Source organism: Leucoraja erinacea, chromosome 14 (assembly GCF_028641065.1).
Source record: "Leucoraja erinacea ecotype New England chromosome 14, Leri_hhj_1, whole genome shotgun sequence".
Classification (NCBI taxonomy): Eukaryota; Metazoa; Chordata; class Chondrichthyes; order Rajiformes; family Rajidae; genus Leucoraja; species Leucoraja erinaceus.
Window position 1 is genome coordinate 20570503 of NC_073390.1, and position 14344 is coordinate 20584846.

Genomic DNA, 14344 nt, shown 5'->3' on the forward strand with positions numbered 1-14344 from the left:
CTGCGCTGCAAGATACTGGAAACCTCTCGGCCCCTCACTTTCTATCTTCTCGATTCCAACTGCATTACCCTGTTGGGCATCCAAGCATGCCAGGACTTGGGCCTGGTCTCTTTCCACCGTGACATCCACAAGGTGCAGGCCCTAATGGACCCGTTGACTGAATATCCTGACCGCTTTGATGACGAGCTGGGCAAGCTGCCCTGCCACTACAAGATTGTAGTCGACCGCAAGGTCGAGCCAGTGGTCCGTGCGCCACACTGTGTTTCCTTCGCCATGAAGGACAAAGTAGAATCGACGCTGCACAGCATGGTAAAAATAGGCATCCTAAAGGCGGTCAGCGAACCCACCAGGTGGGTCTCCACCATGGTTGTTGCCACAAAAAAGGACAAAAGCGAAATACGCATTTGCATCAACCCCAAAGACCTAAACCTTGCCATCAAACACCCGCATTACCCCATGAGAACAGTAGAGGACGTCGCTGCACAGGTTGGTCCGGCCACAATCTTTTCTGTCCTCGATGCCAAGAGCGCCTTCTGGCAGATACCGCTTGACGAGCAGTCCTCTGACCTGACAACTTTCAGCACCCCCTTCGGCAGATTTAAGTTCCTCCAAATGCCATTCGGAATCAACTCTGCCAGCGAGGTGTTCCAACGGACAATGGAGCAGCTGTTTGCCGGTCTACCGTGTGCCATCATCGTTGACGACATCCTGGTCTATGGCAAGGATGTCGCTGAGCACGACTTCAACCTCCGCCAAGTCCTAGACCGGGCCCGGAAGATCAACTTGAAACTCAACCCCAAGAAGTGCCGGTTCCGCGTCCCGGAGGTCACATATGTTGGACATGTATTCACAGCCTCGGGGCTGAAACCCGACCCGCAGAAAACGGCTGCCACCTCCGGGATGTCATCACCTACTGATGTGCCCAGCCTGCAACCTTTCCCGGGCATGGTAAACTACCTGGGGAAGTTCATCCCTGACCTCAGCGAGCTCAGCGCACCCCTGAGGGATTTGATAAAGAAGGACACGGCCTGGGCTTGATTCCCTCAACACCAAAAAGCTTTCGACATTCTTAAATCCAAGCTAATCAGTACCCCCACACTTACATTTTTTGACCTGCAGCGTCCCATTATCATCACCTGCGACGCCTCTCAGTTCGGGCTCGGTGCCGCTTGCCTACAGCTCCATGACGGCCTGCAGCTGCCTGTCTCCTTCGCGTCCCGTACCATGACCCCTGCCGAACAGCACTACGCACAGATCGAGAAGGAGTTACTGGCCGTGGTGTTTGCCTGCTCCAAATTCAAGGACTACATTCTAGGCAACACCTTTACCATCGAAACTGATCACCAGCCGCTTGTCACCATCCTCAACAAATCGATCCATGTTGCCTCATCCCGACTGCAGCGCATGATGCTGCAGCTCCAGCGCTTCACTTTCGAAGTTGTTTATCGTAAGGGCAAAGACATGTTCATGCCTGACACGCTGTCCCGCGCCCCGCTAACATCCACCGATCGCCACCCCTATGAAATGTCTGACCTGATGGTGCTCAATGTGAATATTGTCCCTTCACAGCAGATGAAGTCCCTGGTCGAGCACACTGCCGATGATCCCGCCCTGCAACAGCTTGCTGCCATCATCCAGCAGGGCTGGCCCGTCCGTCCTTCCGCTTTGCCGGCTGGCGCCGTGCCCTACTTCCTGGTCCGTGACGAGCTCGTACTCCACGACGGCGTGGTTGTGAAAGGACACAAGGTTGTTGTGCCTGCCGCGCTGTACGACCACTATATTCAGGCCACTCACCGCGGTCATCCTGGGACCGAAGCCACCTTGTCTCATGCCCAGAGCCAGTTCTACTGGCCTTGTATGGCTCAATACATCTGGGAGAGTGTCTCCTCGTGTTCCACCTGCAACAGCCTCGCCCCCCCACCAGCAACGACAGCCGCTTCTGCAGCAGGCTGCACTGGAACTGCCCTGGATGGCGGTTGCCACTGACATTTTCGAGTAGCGAGGCAAACACTTCTTGGTCCTCGTCGACTCCTACTCCAACTGGTTCGAGGTTGACCAGCTGCATTCCCTCACCTCTTCGGCTGTTGTCGATAAGCTGTGCCATCATTTCTCTGCCCATGGCACCCCGGCCAGCCTGCAGTTGGACAACGGCAGTCAATTCACGAGCTCCGAGTTTAGGGCTTTCGCTACCAGCTGGAACTTCCGCCACTTCACCAGCAGCCCTGAGTACCCGCAGAGCAACGGTCTGGCCGAGCGCGCCGTCCGCAGTGCAAAGAACTTGCTGGAACAATGTCGCTTGTCTAACTCCGACTTCTTCCTAGCCCTCCTTAACCTTCGCAACATATCCCGTGACCCTGCAATGGGCTCCCCTGCTCAGCGGCTCATGTCTCGCACTACCAGACCCCCGATCCCGGTGGCCCAGCGCTCACTCATCCCCTCTGTCCTCAAGCCCGCTGCTGTTCAGGAGCGCATTGCCCTTAAGCGCGATGTTCAGAAGCGCTCCCATGACAAGTCCTGCCGCCCCCTGCCACGCCTTTTCCCCGGTCAGGTCGTCCGCATGCAGACCCCCTCCGGTCACTCCAGGCTCGCTACCGTCGTCGCCTCTGCCGGTTCGCCTCGGTCCTATCTCGTCGACCATGCAGGAACTGTCTACCGCCGGTCCCGCCAACACCTGCGGCTCGTCAACGAGCCACGACCGCTGCCCGCGGATCCTTTTGCTCCCCCACTGCAATTTCGGCCTCTGGGCGATGCTCTGCCCGCCGCCCCTCGCATGTCACGGTCTTTACCCTCTCAGCTCTATCAGTCCAATCCTCCTCCGGCTCGTCCTCCCTCGCCTGCCTGCGCACTGCCTGCTGCTGACCCTGCATCCCCTCCTTCCTTTCTGCCCTTGCCTTCTCCATCCCCTCCCGGCTCCCCCGTTCCAGTTTGGCCGTCTGCACCTGTTCCACTTCTTCCTGCAGGGAGGGATGATGGCGAGATGCGAACCCGGTCGGGACGTGTTGTCAAGCCGCCTGTCCGCTATGGCGACTTTGCTTAACCGTTTCTAGCGCATGAGACGTGGTCGCCCTGTCACTACTTTGCCTTTCGTTTCCAAGGGGAAGGATGTAGATGAGATATGCATGTGCCTTTAATATAGTTACCTCATCACTACTAACCACTCCCCATATCACAAGTATAATTACAACCTCCCCACCCACATATCGCTCTCTAGTTTCCGAGACAGACCACGTACAGCTGGTGCTCTCTGTAAAAATACAGTATGAATAAAATGAAGTAAAGTTACAGTGTGTCGCTAACACTTCTTTAGTTTAGAAATACAGCATGGAAACAGGACCTTCGGCCCACCAAGTCTGCGCCGACCATCGATCACCCGTTCATACTAGTTTGGTGTTATTCCACTTTCACATTTACTCCCTACACACATGGAGCAATTTACAGAGGCCAATTATCCTACAAACCTGCACGTCTTTGGGATGTGAGAGGAATCCGGAGTACCCAGAGAAAACCCACGCAGTCACAGGAAGAATGTACAAACAGACCACACCAGTAATCAGGATCGAACCTGGGTTTTTTGGCGCTGTGAGGCAGCAGCTCTATCGCTGGCCAGTATTTATGCCATGAGCAGCCCAACACTTTTAAATAAAGACATTATCTCTTCATTACTATATTGCTGTCTGTGAGAGTTTGTTGCGTACACCACTTTAGTGTTGTTTCGTGCTGAAAGACAGACAGCACTTCAGAAAACGCTTCAGACCCTTGAAGTCCCAAGACCAATGAAAGCAGATGTGTAAAAGCTAAGGTGCAGAGAAAATGCTTAATACACAAAAAGATACAAAGTGCTGGAGTAACTCAGCGAGTCAGGCAGCATCTCTGGTTCGGTGACGTTTTGGGTCGAGACCTTCCTTCAGTCTGAAGAAGGGTCCCGACCTGAAACGTCATCTATCCGTGTTCTCCAGAGAATACTTTATGGAGCAGCTAATCTTTCCTTGTGATGTAGCTCAAATGATTTAATGCATTGAGTGAACCTCTTTCCCAATGCGACCTGGTGATCATTCCTGCCCCTCCCCAAAGGTTTCAAGCCCCTCATTTTATACACCCTTGCTAACAGTCTATAAATATCTTTTTTTTCTTTTTGTAAACCACCAACAGAGCAGCTGTGTGACAGTGATATAGAGCAGGGGCATTCCTTTGCAGTTGATCTATTTATTTTTATTGGTAACTGTCTGATGCCGTGGGTTTTACTTGTATGGAGAGCAGTTTGCCCTGAAATGTACTGTAGATATTCTGAGAATGGATGAAATACACGGGAATCCTAGATTTGGACAACTTTATTCTGATAAAGAATTCTGCAACTTAATTGTTGCATATCCTATCACTGAAGCTCCCTTTTAAAACACTGAAATGATATTCTGTTCATCCAAAACATGACCTTTCCACAAGTGCCTCCTTACTTTGCAAATCTGTTTACTAAATGTGCATTCACCGTGTCGGGCACATCTGCTTTACCAGACACCTGCCCCATCGATATTTAATTGACCTTCATTGGTTGTGCACAAGTTTCCTTTGCAAAACTGTGCTTTGAGTTATTGGAGATGAACGTGGAACAGCACAGTCCAGGAGCCAGCCATTTGGCCCATAATGTTTGTGTTGAACATGATGCCAAGTCAGCCTGATCTCATCTGCCTGCACATGATCCATATCCCTCTATTCCCTGCACTTCTATGTACATATCTAAAAGCCTCTTAAATGCCACTATCATATCTGCCTCCACCACCTGGCAGTGAGTTCCAGGCCCCCACCACCCGCTGCAAAATAAATTGTCCCACACATCTCCATTAAACTTTCCCCCTCTCACCTTATAACTCTGCCCGCCAGTGTTGGACATTTCCACCCTGTCATGTCTCCCCTGCACCTCCGACATTCCAAAGAAAACAATCCAAGCCCAATGCAACCTCTCACTGTAGTTGAAACCCTCTAATTCAGGCAGCATTCTGATAAACCTCATCTGCACCCTCTCCAAAGCCTCCACATCTTCCCTGACATGCGGCGACCTGAACTGCAACAAGACTTGGGGGCGGCAAGGTCATGCAGCCATAGAGTTGCTTGTTGCAGGCAGCGATCAAGAACGCGCATACGCCAATACACCTGACTGCGAGAAGTCTTCAACCTGAAACGTTAGCTCTGTTTGTCTTCCCATACCTGTGACTGAAGTGTTTCCAACGTTTCCTGTTTTTTTTTTATAGATTTCAGCGTCTGCAGTTTAAAAAAAAATCACTTGCTTTGTAATAAGACTTAAAGAGTAATAATTCATTGCTCAAGGGAAGGGAAGGTAGAGAGTTTAGGTTTGTTATTGTTATGTGTATCGAGGTACAGTGAAAAGCTTTGTTCTCCATGCTATCCAAGCAGATCAGAAATACTGTACATAAATACAATCTCGAGTACAATAGGTCGAGCAAAGGGGATGATACAGATTGCAGAATATAGTTCTCAGAATTGTATCGCATCAGTTCCATAAACAAAGTTCAATGTCCGCTATGGACAGTATCCTAGCTTATGGAAGGACCATTTTAGAAACATAAAAACATAGAAAATAGGTGCAGGAGTAGGCCATTCGGCCCTTCGAGCCTGCACCACCATTCAATATGATCATGGGTGATCATCCAACTCAGTATCCTGTACCTGCCTTCTCTCCATACCCCCTGATCCCCCTAGCCACTAGGACCACATCTAACTCCTTCTTAAATATAGCCAATGAACTGGCCTCAACTACTTTCTGTGGCAGAGAATTCCACAGATTCACCATTTTGATGCCTGGTAATAGAGGGGAGAAGCTGTTCCTCAGTCTGGTGGTGTGCGCTTTCAAGCCTCTGTATTTTCTGCTTGATCGGTACAGGGAGAAGAAGGAATGACAGTAATGGGACATTAGATGTGATCAATTGCAAGGGGGTTGAACTGGTGTCGACTGTATAGAAGTCCTGGGAGGAAGATCCATTGTATGATTGATAGTTAGTTTAGGAGACATTTCTTTCTCTTGAGATTTGAGACTATGTAAGACTCCCTCTTGGAGATGAAAATGGAGACACAAGAAACATTGAGGTAGCCCAGTAGCACAGCAGTAGAGTTGATGCCTCACAGTGCCAGAGACTCTGGTTTGATCCTGACTATGGGTGCTGCCTGTACAGTGTTTGTACATTCTCCCTGTGGCCACATGGATTTTCTCCGGGTGCTCCAGTTTCCACCCACACTACAAAGGCGTTCAAGTTTGTAGGTTATTTGGCTTCTGTAAATGGTAAATTGTCCCTGGTGTGTAGGATAGTATTAGTATACGCTGGTTGGCCGAAGGGCCTGTTTCCACGTTGCATCTCTAAACTAAACTACAGAGTGTGTATTGTGTACCGGGATCGTTGGCCTGTGCTTACGCGATGGGCTGAATTATGTCTTTTCTTTTGATGAATTCTAAAAAACTCCAGATGTAAGATTCCCTGGTGTGAGGGCAAGTGGAAATGTACAGAATTGGTGCCATTTGGAGGAAGCTGGATAAATACATGTACGAGAGAAAGAGGAAGTACAAAAACCAGACACAAAATCTTCTACTGAACATAATCGCATCACCCTTTCTGGGACTGTTGCACATAATATCAACGGTTCTAGAAAACAATGTTGTTAGTTTTTAATGAAGAGAATGGATTTAGAAGTGAAGATACATGGGGTTGGCCGACAAAGTTGTCTCATGTGAAGAAACAGCAGGTGCTGGTTTATACCGAAGATAGACACAAAATGCTGGAGTAACTCAGCAGGCCAGGCAGCATCTCTGGAGAAAAAGAATACGTGATGTTTCGGGTCGGAACCCTTCATCAGACTGAGAGTACAGATGGGGGGAAACAAACTGGAGGCAAGAAAGGGCCAGAACAAATCAGGGCCGGCAACAGACAACGTGTAAGAAACATTTAGACAGGTATAATTGTAAATTGTCCCTAGTGTGTGTAGGATAGCGTTAGGATAGCTCGGACTCGTTACAATATAACTTTATTATCCCAGGAGGGAAATTGAACTGCCAACAGTCATAAAACACAAAATACATGAAACATGAAATTAAAGTGATAATTGTGGAGTTACATGAAATTAGAGAAATATCATTCACTGCCGCTAGAAGCAGAATATGAGGTGCTTTTCCTCAAATTTGCATCACTCTCATTGGAGGAGGCCCAGGACAGAAAGGTCAGTATGGGAATGGAAAGGGGAGTTGAAATATTTAACAACTGGGAGATCATTTAGGTGTCTCTTTGTGTCCAATCGGTTATTGAAAATTTCATCTTGAAAATTGCTATTTATATTTATGGTCAAGATTGTTGTCATTGGCCACTGTTCCATGAATTATGTATTTTCTCTCGGGGAAAAGTTGGCAAATTTATGATGCAGCTGTAACAACCAATTCTTTCAAGCACGGGTTAGTTTGAACTGGAACATTGGTATAAGTAATTTGATGACATTTTGATTGGTTGAGAGTCCCATCTACTTGGCCCGATAAACCGAAAGCATTTTGCAAAATCACGCACCTTTCCCCAGGGGGTTGCTATATTTAGGTTTTAGTTCTGAGCTGTCTTTTACCCATTGGTTGATTTATTAACGTTGCAGAGGAAATTGGTAATCTCTGTGTAATTATGTTTCGTTTGTGTGAAAAATTAAAAAAAAAAATTGATTTGGAAAGCTCGTCAAAAATTTAAAAATGTTGCATTTATCTAAAGTGACTCAATTATGTCAGTGAAGTTTCACCATTTGGAATAATATCAGAAATAGGAATCAGGGGAGTATCCAGCATGTGTTGCCAGTACTATGTTTGTGCAAGAGTTTTGCCTGCCTCCTTGTACTCTTTTCCACACATTTGCTTCCTTTCAATGGTGCATTATTTGTCACGTGTGTAACTGCGCAGTAAAATTATTTTTTGCATATATTATACATGCAGGCGCCGCCATGTTGGCGCCATTATTCAAAGTCCAAAGGTCGGCCCGCGCGGTCGATGTGCTGAAGCAGATCCCGCGAACCTCCTCTCCTGGCCATCTTTGTGTCCCAGGGGTGCTTCCTGCAGCCGACCTTGCAGTGCAGGAGGCATTACTCCCGTTTCACCCTCCTACCAGCTCTTGCTCATCGTGCCTGATGTCACCACCTTTCATCCTGGTTACACCGACCGATGAGCCCTTCGGATGGGTTCCCGGTCCCACCGACCAGCGGGACTTTGGGCGGATTCCTCGTCCCGTCGACCAACAAGCCTTCGGGTGGGCCCCGCCGAGCAGATGTTGCAGGATGGATTTGGAGTTGAGAGCAAAGGAATAATTTTTGTCCTATTCAACCCATTGTAACACTTCTCTCCAAATCTTGGTCAGCACTTCATTCATTGCGTTTTGAGTATTCCTCTATGATCATTGAGTCACAGTCATACAGTGTGGAGACAAGCTCTTCTGCCCAACTTCCCCACACTGACCAACATGTCCCATCTACATTAGTCCCAACTACTTACGTTTGACCCATATCCTTCTAAACATATCCTATCCAATTTGAGTACCTGTCTAAATGCTTCTGAAACATTGTGTTAGTATCTGCCTCAACTACCTCCTCAAGCAACTCGTTCCATACACCCACCATACTTGTGTTTAAAAAAAATAGTCACCCCTCCAATTTATATTAAATCTTTCCCACCTCTCACCTTAAACCTATATCCTCTGGTTCTTGATTCCACGACTCTAGGCAAAATACCCTGTGTGTTTACCCGACCTATTCCTCTCATGATTTTATACACCTCGATTAGATCACCCCTCATCTTTCTGCACTCCAATAAAGTCCTAGCCTGCTCAACCTCTCTCTATCGCACAGGCCCTCGAGTCCTGCCAACATCCTCGTAAGTCTTCCCTGCACCCTTTCCAGCCTGACAACATCTCTCCTACAGCATGGTCACCAAATGGAACCTAATCCTTTAAATGTGGCCTCACTAACATCGTATACAACTGCGACATGCCCTCCCAACTTCTGACTGGTGATGGCCAGTGTGCTGAAAGTTCAAGGCCATGTCTGGTACAATTTTTCAGACTGAAGAACTATTACTGACCATGCTTTGTCCTACCTGTCCTCTCTTCCAGCTTTCTTTCTCTACCCATCCCCTCCCCGCCCACTCCTCCCTACATTCATCCTGAAGAAGGGTGCAGACCTGAAACGTCACCTGTCCATGTTCTCCAGAGGTGCTGCCTAACCCGCTGAGTTACTCCAGCACTTTGTATATTTTTCTTCTAAACCAGTCTCCACATTTCTACATTATTCCAGGTATTCATCATTTAAATGAATACATCTTTGTAATATATATAGACTCCTGTTCCCTTCTGCAGCTTGATTGGTTTTATCTGCATCTTGACGAGAATTTCTTCACAATGTGGCGTTAAATTTCTCAAGGCCTTGTACTTTTGGATTTGTTGTTGTGATTCAGTGCTTTGTTCAATGTGAACAATGTAGGCTCATTAATGTAGAAGATTGAACACATGGTGCTGTTAAACCTTCTGATGCGAGGACTACCTTTCCACAAAGCCACTCTTACAAAGGGAATGAATACCCTGTCATTGAATGGAGAAATTGGATGTGAAGTAGAAAGAATAGTCTTGATCTCACTGAATAACTGAACAGGCATTAGGCTTACTGCAGTCATCATTCCAGACTGCGACATTATATGATAGAATCAAAGAACTGCAAATATTGATTTTGTTTTACCAATGATGGACACAAAGTGCTGGAGTAACGCAACTGGAGTAACTAAGTCTGAAGAAGAGTCCTGACCCAAAACTCCAGTCACTCCAGCACTTTGTGTCTGCAGTTCCTCATGCCTATATTACAAGTATATCATACACCTTGTGTTATCCAGATAATTGCAAGGCAGCAGTGTAACGTCTTAATCTGGGTTTCATTCTTGCCCAGAGTAGGGGAATCGGGAACCAGAGGGCATAGGTTTAAGGAGAAGAGGAAAAGATTTTAAAGGAATGAGAGGGGTAACTGTTTCACACAAAGGGTGATGGGTGTATGGAACGAGCAGCCAGAAGAGGTAGTTGAGGCAGGGACTATCGCAACGTTTAAGATGCACGTAAGCAGGTACATGGATAGGACAGGTTTAGTGGGATATATGGACCAAACGCAGGCAGGTGAGGGTAGTGTGGATGGCACATGTTGGTCGGTGTGGGCAGATTTGGCTGAAGGGCCTGTTTCCATGCTGTGTGACTCTACGGCCTAGACTCTGCTGCTCTATGGCTCTAAGACTCATTGTTCTATTTTCCCCATTATTTCATTTGCACTTTTAATATCAGCTAATTTTTGGAGCTGTGAGGCAACGGCTCTCCCAGCTGCTCCACTGGGACGCCAGTTTAATCAATGTCATTTGGCACAAACATTGTGGGCCGAAGGACCCGTTCCTGTGCTGCATTGTTCTATGTTGTTTAAGGACCCCAGGAAAGCAATCAATGCGCCTAAATTCATGCCACAACCAAAATAAATATGGGGGAACACCAACTTGCCATAGAACAACAAACTGTGCTGTACTGTACTGTTCCTATGTTCTATAAAATGACACTTGTTCCATTATGCTGGGATATTACTCCTGCCGTCATTGATTTTGTTCCTCTTCCCCCTCCTTTACAGAATGGACGCAGATTTTGACGAGGTACCTCCGTGAGCAACTGGCCAAAATAGCTGAATATTATCACGGTTCTGGAGGCCAAATTCCAGCTCCCACAGCACCGGTTCCTCCTGAGGTGGAGCAAGCAATAAAACAGTGGGAATACAATGAGAAACTGGCCTTTTACACATTCCAGGTAGGTCAATAGTCAATAGTCAATTTAATTGTCGTTTGGACCCCTTGAGGTCCAAACGAAATGCCGTTTCTGCAGCCATACATTACAAACAAATAGACCACAGACACAACATAATTTACATTTTACATAAACATCCATCACATTGCTGTGATGGAAGGCCAAAAAAAAAACTTATCTCTCCACTGCACTCTCCCCCTCCCCGATGACAGAGTCAAAGTCAAAGCCCCCGGCTGGCGATGGCGATTGTCCCGCGGCCATTAAAGCCACGCTGGGTGGTGCGAGGTCGCACACCGGGTCTTGATGTTGGAGCCCCCGGCGTGCGCTCGCAGAGTCCCGCGGCCATTCCAAGCCCCGCTCCAGGAGCTCTTCGACCCCGCAACTCGGGCGGGAGAAGTCGCCGTTGCAGGAGCCCTGAAAAGCGGTCTCCCTCCAGGGACCCGCGGGCTCCCGGTGCCGTCGTCCGCAGACCCGCAGTTGCAGCCTCCGAATCTCAGCAGCAGCAGCAGCAGCAGCAGCAGCGCTCCACCACTGCTCCACCCGCTCTGGACTCGGCCAGCTCCGCGACGGTGAGGTGAGTCGGCACCAGAGTCCCCGGCTTCTTCTGTTGGAGGCCGCTCCTCATTGCAGCCCCAACGACAACTGAGACCCGACAAGAAAAGGTCGGGTCTCCAGTGCAGGGAGAGATTTAAAAGTTACCCCCTCCCTCCCACCCCCCCCCCCACCCCCCCCCCCCCCCCCCACACACACCCCCAACAAAAATAACAAAAACTAATGAAAACGCGGACGGGCTGCAGAGGCCGCTGCTGACGAGAGTCGCGCCGCCTACCGGAGGTTATGTTGGTGTCTTTGGTTGGATGTGTGGTTCTGGAGGCGGCACTGTCCTCTTGCCTCTATTTCATCCCTCCCTTCCATTGCTTACCATTAAATGGGTGCCAAGGTGGTAGAGTTGCTGCCTTACGGTGCCAAAGACCCAGGTTCGATCCTGACTGCTGATTGACTGCAGACTCTGTACCGAGTTTGTACCTTCTCCCTGTGACCACATGGGTTATCTCCGGGTGCTCCGGTTTCCTCCCACACTCCAAAGACAAACAGGTTTGTTGGTTAATTGGCTTTGGTAAAATGGTAAATTGTCCGTAGTGTATAGGATAGTGCTAGTGTACGAGGTGATCGCTGGTCGGCGCTGCATCTCTAATTTAACCTAAACTAAACTAAACTAAATTTGAAATGAAGTAAAAATATTCAAAGGCAAGCACTTTGATTTTATCATATTTTGCTTGGGAGGGTACCACTGAGCTATATGGATGTTGAATTCTCAAATTTTAAGTAACTTCTAATAACACTTTGAATTTATCCCTCTGAATCCTGGACTGTGTTGCTTCTTAGTTTAGAGATAGAGATACAGAGATATAGCCTGGAAACAGGCCGTTCAGACAACCGAGTCCATGACCACCATTGGTCACCCATTCACACTAGTTCCATGTTATCTCACTTTCTCATCCACTCCGTGAGTTCTTGAGGGCAATTTTACAGAAACCAAAGCGCTGGAGACCCGGGTTCGATCCTGACTACAGGTGCTGTCTGTACAGAGTATGCACACACTCCCCTATGATCTCGTGGGTTTCTACCGGATGCTACGGTTTCCAACCACACCCCAATGATATGCAAGTTTGTAGGTTAACTGGCTGCTGTAAATCGTCCCCAGTGGGTAGCATCGGGGACAGGTGGACTTTGGTCGGCAAGGCCTTGGTGGGCCGAAGGGCCTCTTTCCATGCAGTATCTTTGAAGAAAAATTCTAAAGGTCAGGCAGCATCTCTGGAGAACATAGATCTCTGAAAAATGGTCACGACCCGAAATGTTACGTATTCATGTTCTCCAGAGATGCTGCCTGACCCGCTGAGTTACTCCAGCACTTTGTGACTTTAATTTTTTTTAACTTTCAGAGTACACGTTGTTGTATAAATTTGGCTGTTTAATGATTTTTCCTGCGTATGGAATTTAATTAAACTGGTTAACTTTTCAATGGCACACAAAGGTGATGAACACACACTAGGTGTCATTGGGGAAAGATTCTCGCCTAGTAACTGGGATTTTAGGAGGGAATGGAGTGGTTAAAATGGAGAGAGCATGCCCCTTTGCGCGGGCGTCTTGCGTGTAAATCCAAAATAATTTTAAATGCAAATATGATTTTATTCACCTCCTGTCTTTTATCTTCTGTATTGTCACGAATCTGTGATCAAACCATGGCAACCTAGCCTGCTCTGACAGAGTACTTGCAAAGGTAGGGGAATCGCAGAAGATTTCGGATACGTAAAGAAGCCATTCAGCCTGGCGAGGCTGTACTAGTTACTGCCCATCCTAATTCAACACTCCAGCACTTTAATGAGAACCCTGTGAGTGAGACGGCTTATATTTTGTATTAAACACAGTGCTGGAGTAACTCAACGGGTCAGGCAGCATCTATGGAGGACATGAATAGGCAACGTTTTGGATCTGGAATCTTCTTCAGGCCTTTCTCCAGTTCTATCTCCACCCACTGTGGGGTCTGAAGAAAGGTTCCGTCCCGAAACATTGCCGGAACGTTCCCTCCACAGGGATTCTGTGGGCTCTGCCTTTATTTGACCAACTTAGTCTGTGGGACCTTGTCAAAAGCTTTATTACAATTTGCATAGACTACAATTGACAATAAGTGCAGGAGTAGGCCATTCGGCTTTTCGAGCCAGCACCGCCATTCACTGTGATCATTGCTGATCATCCACAATCAGTACCCAGTTCCTGCCTTCTCCCCATATCCCTTGACCGCTATCTTCAAGAGGTCTATCTAAGTCTCTCTTGCAAGCATCCAGAGAATTGCCCTCCACTGCCTGCAGAGGCAGAGAACTCCACAGATTCACAACTCTCTGGATGAAAACGTCTTTCCTCATCTCCATTCTAAATGGCTTACCCCTTATTCTTAAACTATGGCCCTGGTGTTGGACTCCCCCAACATCGGGAACATGTTTCCTGCCTCTAGCGTGTCCAATTCCTTAATATTCTTATATGTTTCAATAAGATTCCCTCTCATCCTTCTAAATTCCAGTTTATACAAGCCCAGCCGCTCCATTCTATCAACATATGACAGTCCCGCCATCCCGGGAATTAACCTTGTGAACCTACGCTGCACTCCCTCAACAACAACAATGCCCTTCCTCAAATTTGGAGACCAAAACTGCACATAATACTCCAGGTGTGGTCTCACTAAGGTCCTGTACAACTGCAGGACCTCTTTGCTCCTATACTCAACTCCTCTTGTTATGAAGGCCAACATGCCATCAGCTTTCTTCACTGCCTGCTGTACCTGCATGCTTACTTTCAGTGACTGATGAACATGGACACCCAGATCTTGTTGTACGTCACATTTTCCTAACTTTACACCATTCAGTAATAATCTGCTTTCCTGTTCTTGCCACCAAAGTGGATAACCTCACATTTATCCACATTAAACTGCATTTGCCATGCAACTGCCC

The 14344-nt window shown here is 47.7% G+C and overlaps 1 protein-coding gene across 1 annotated transcript in view; it reads left to right on the forward strand.

Moving 5' to 3' along the window:
- LOC129703370 (mediator of RNA polymerase II transcription subunit 12-like protein) overlaps positions 1 to 14344 on the forward strand; it is a 453395-nt gene that overhangs the window by 53783 nt on the left and 385268 nt on the right. Inside the window, exon 5 of the mRNA XM_055645744.1 lies at positions 10669 to 10841. Coding sequence (XP_055501719.1) covers positions 10669 to 10841 — 173 coding nt within the window. The remainder of the gene's footprint in view (positions 1 to 10668; positions 10842 to 14344) is intronic.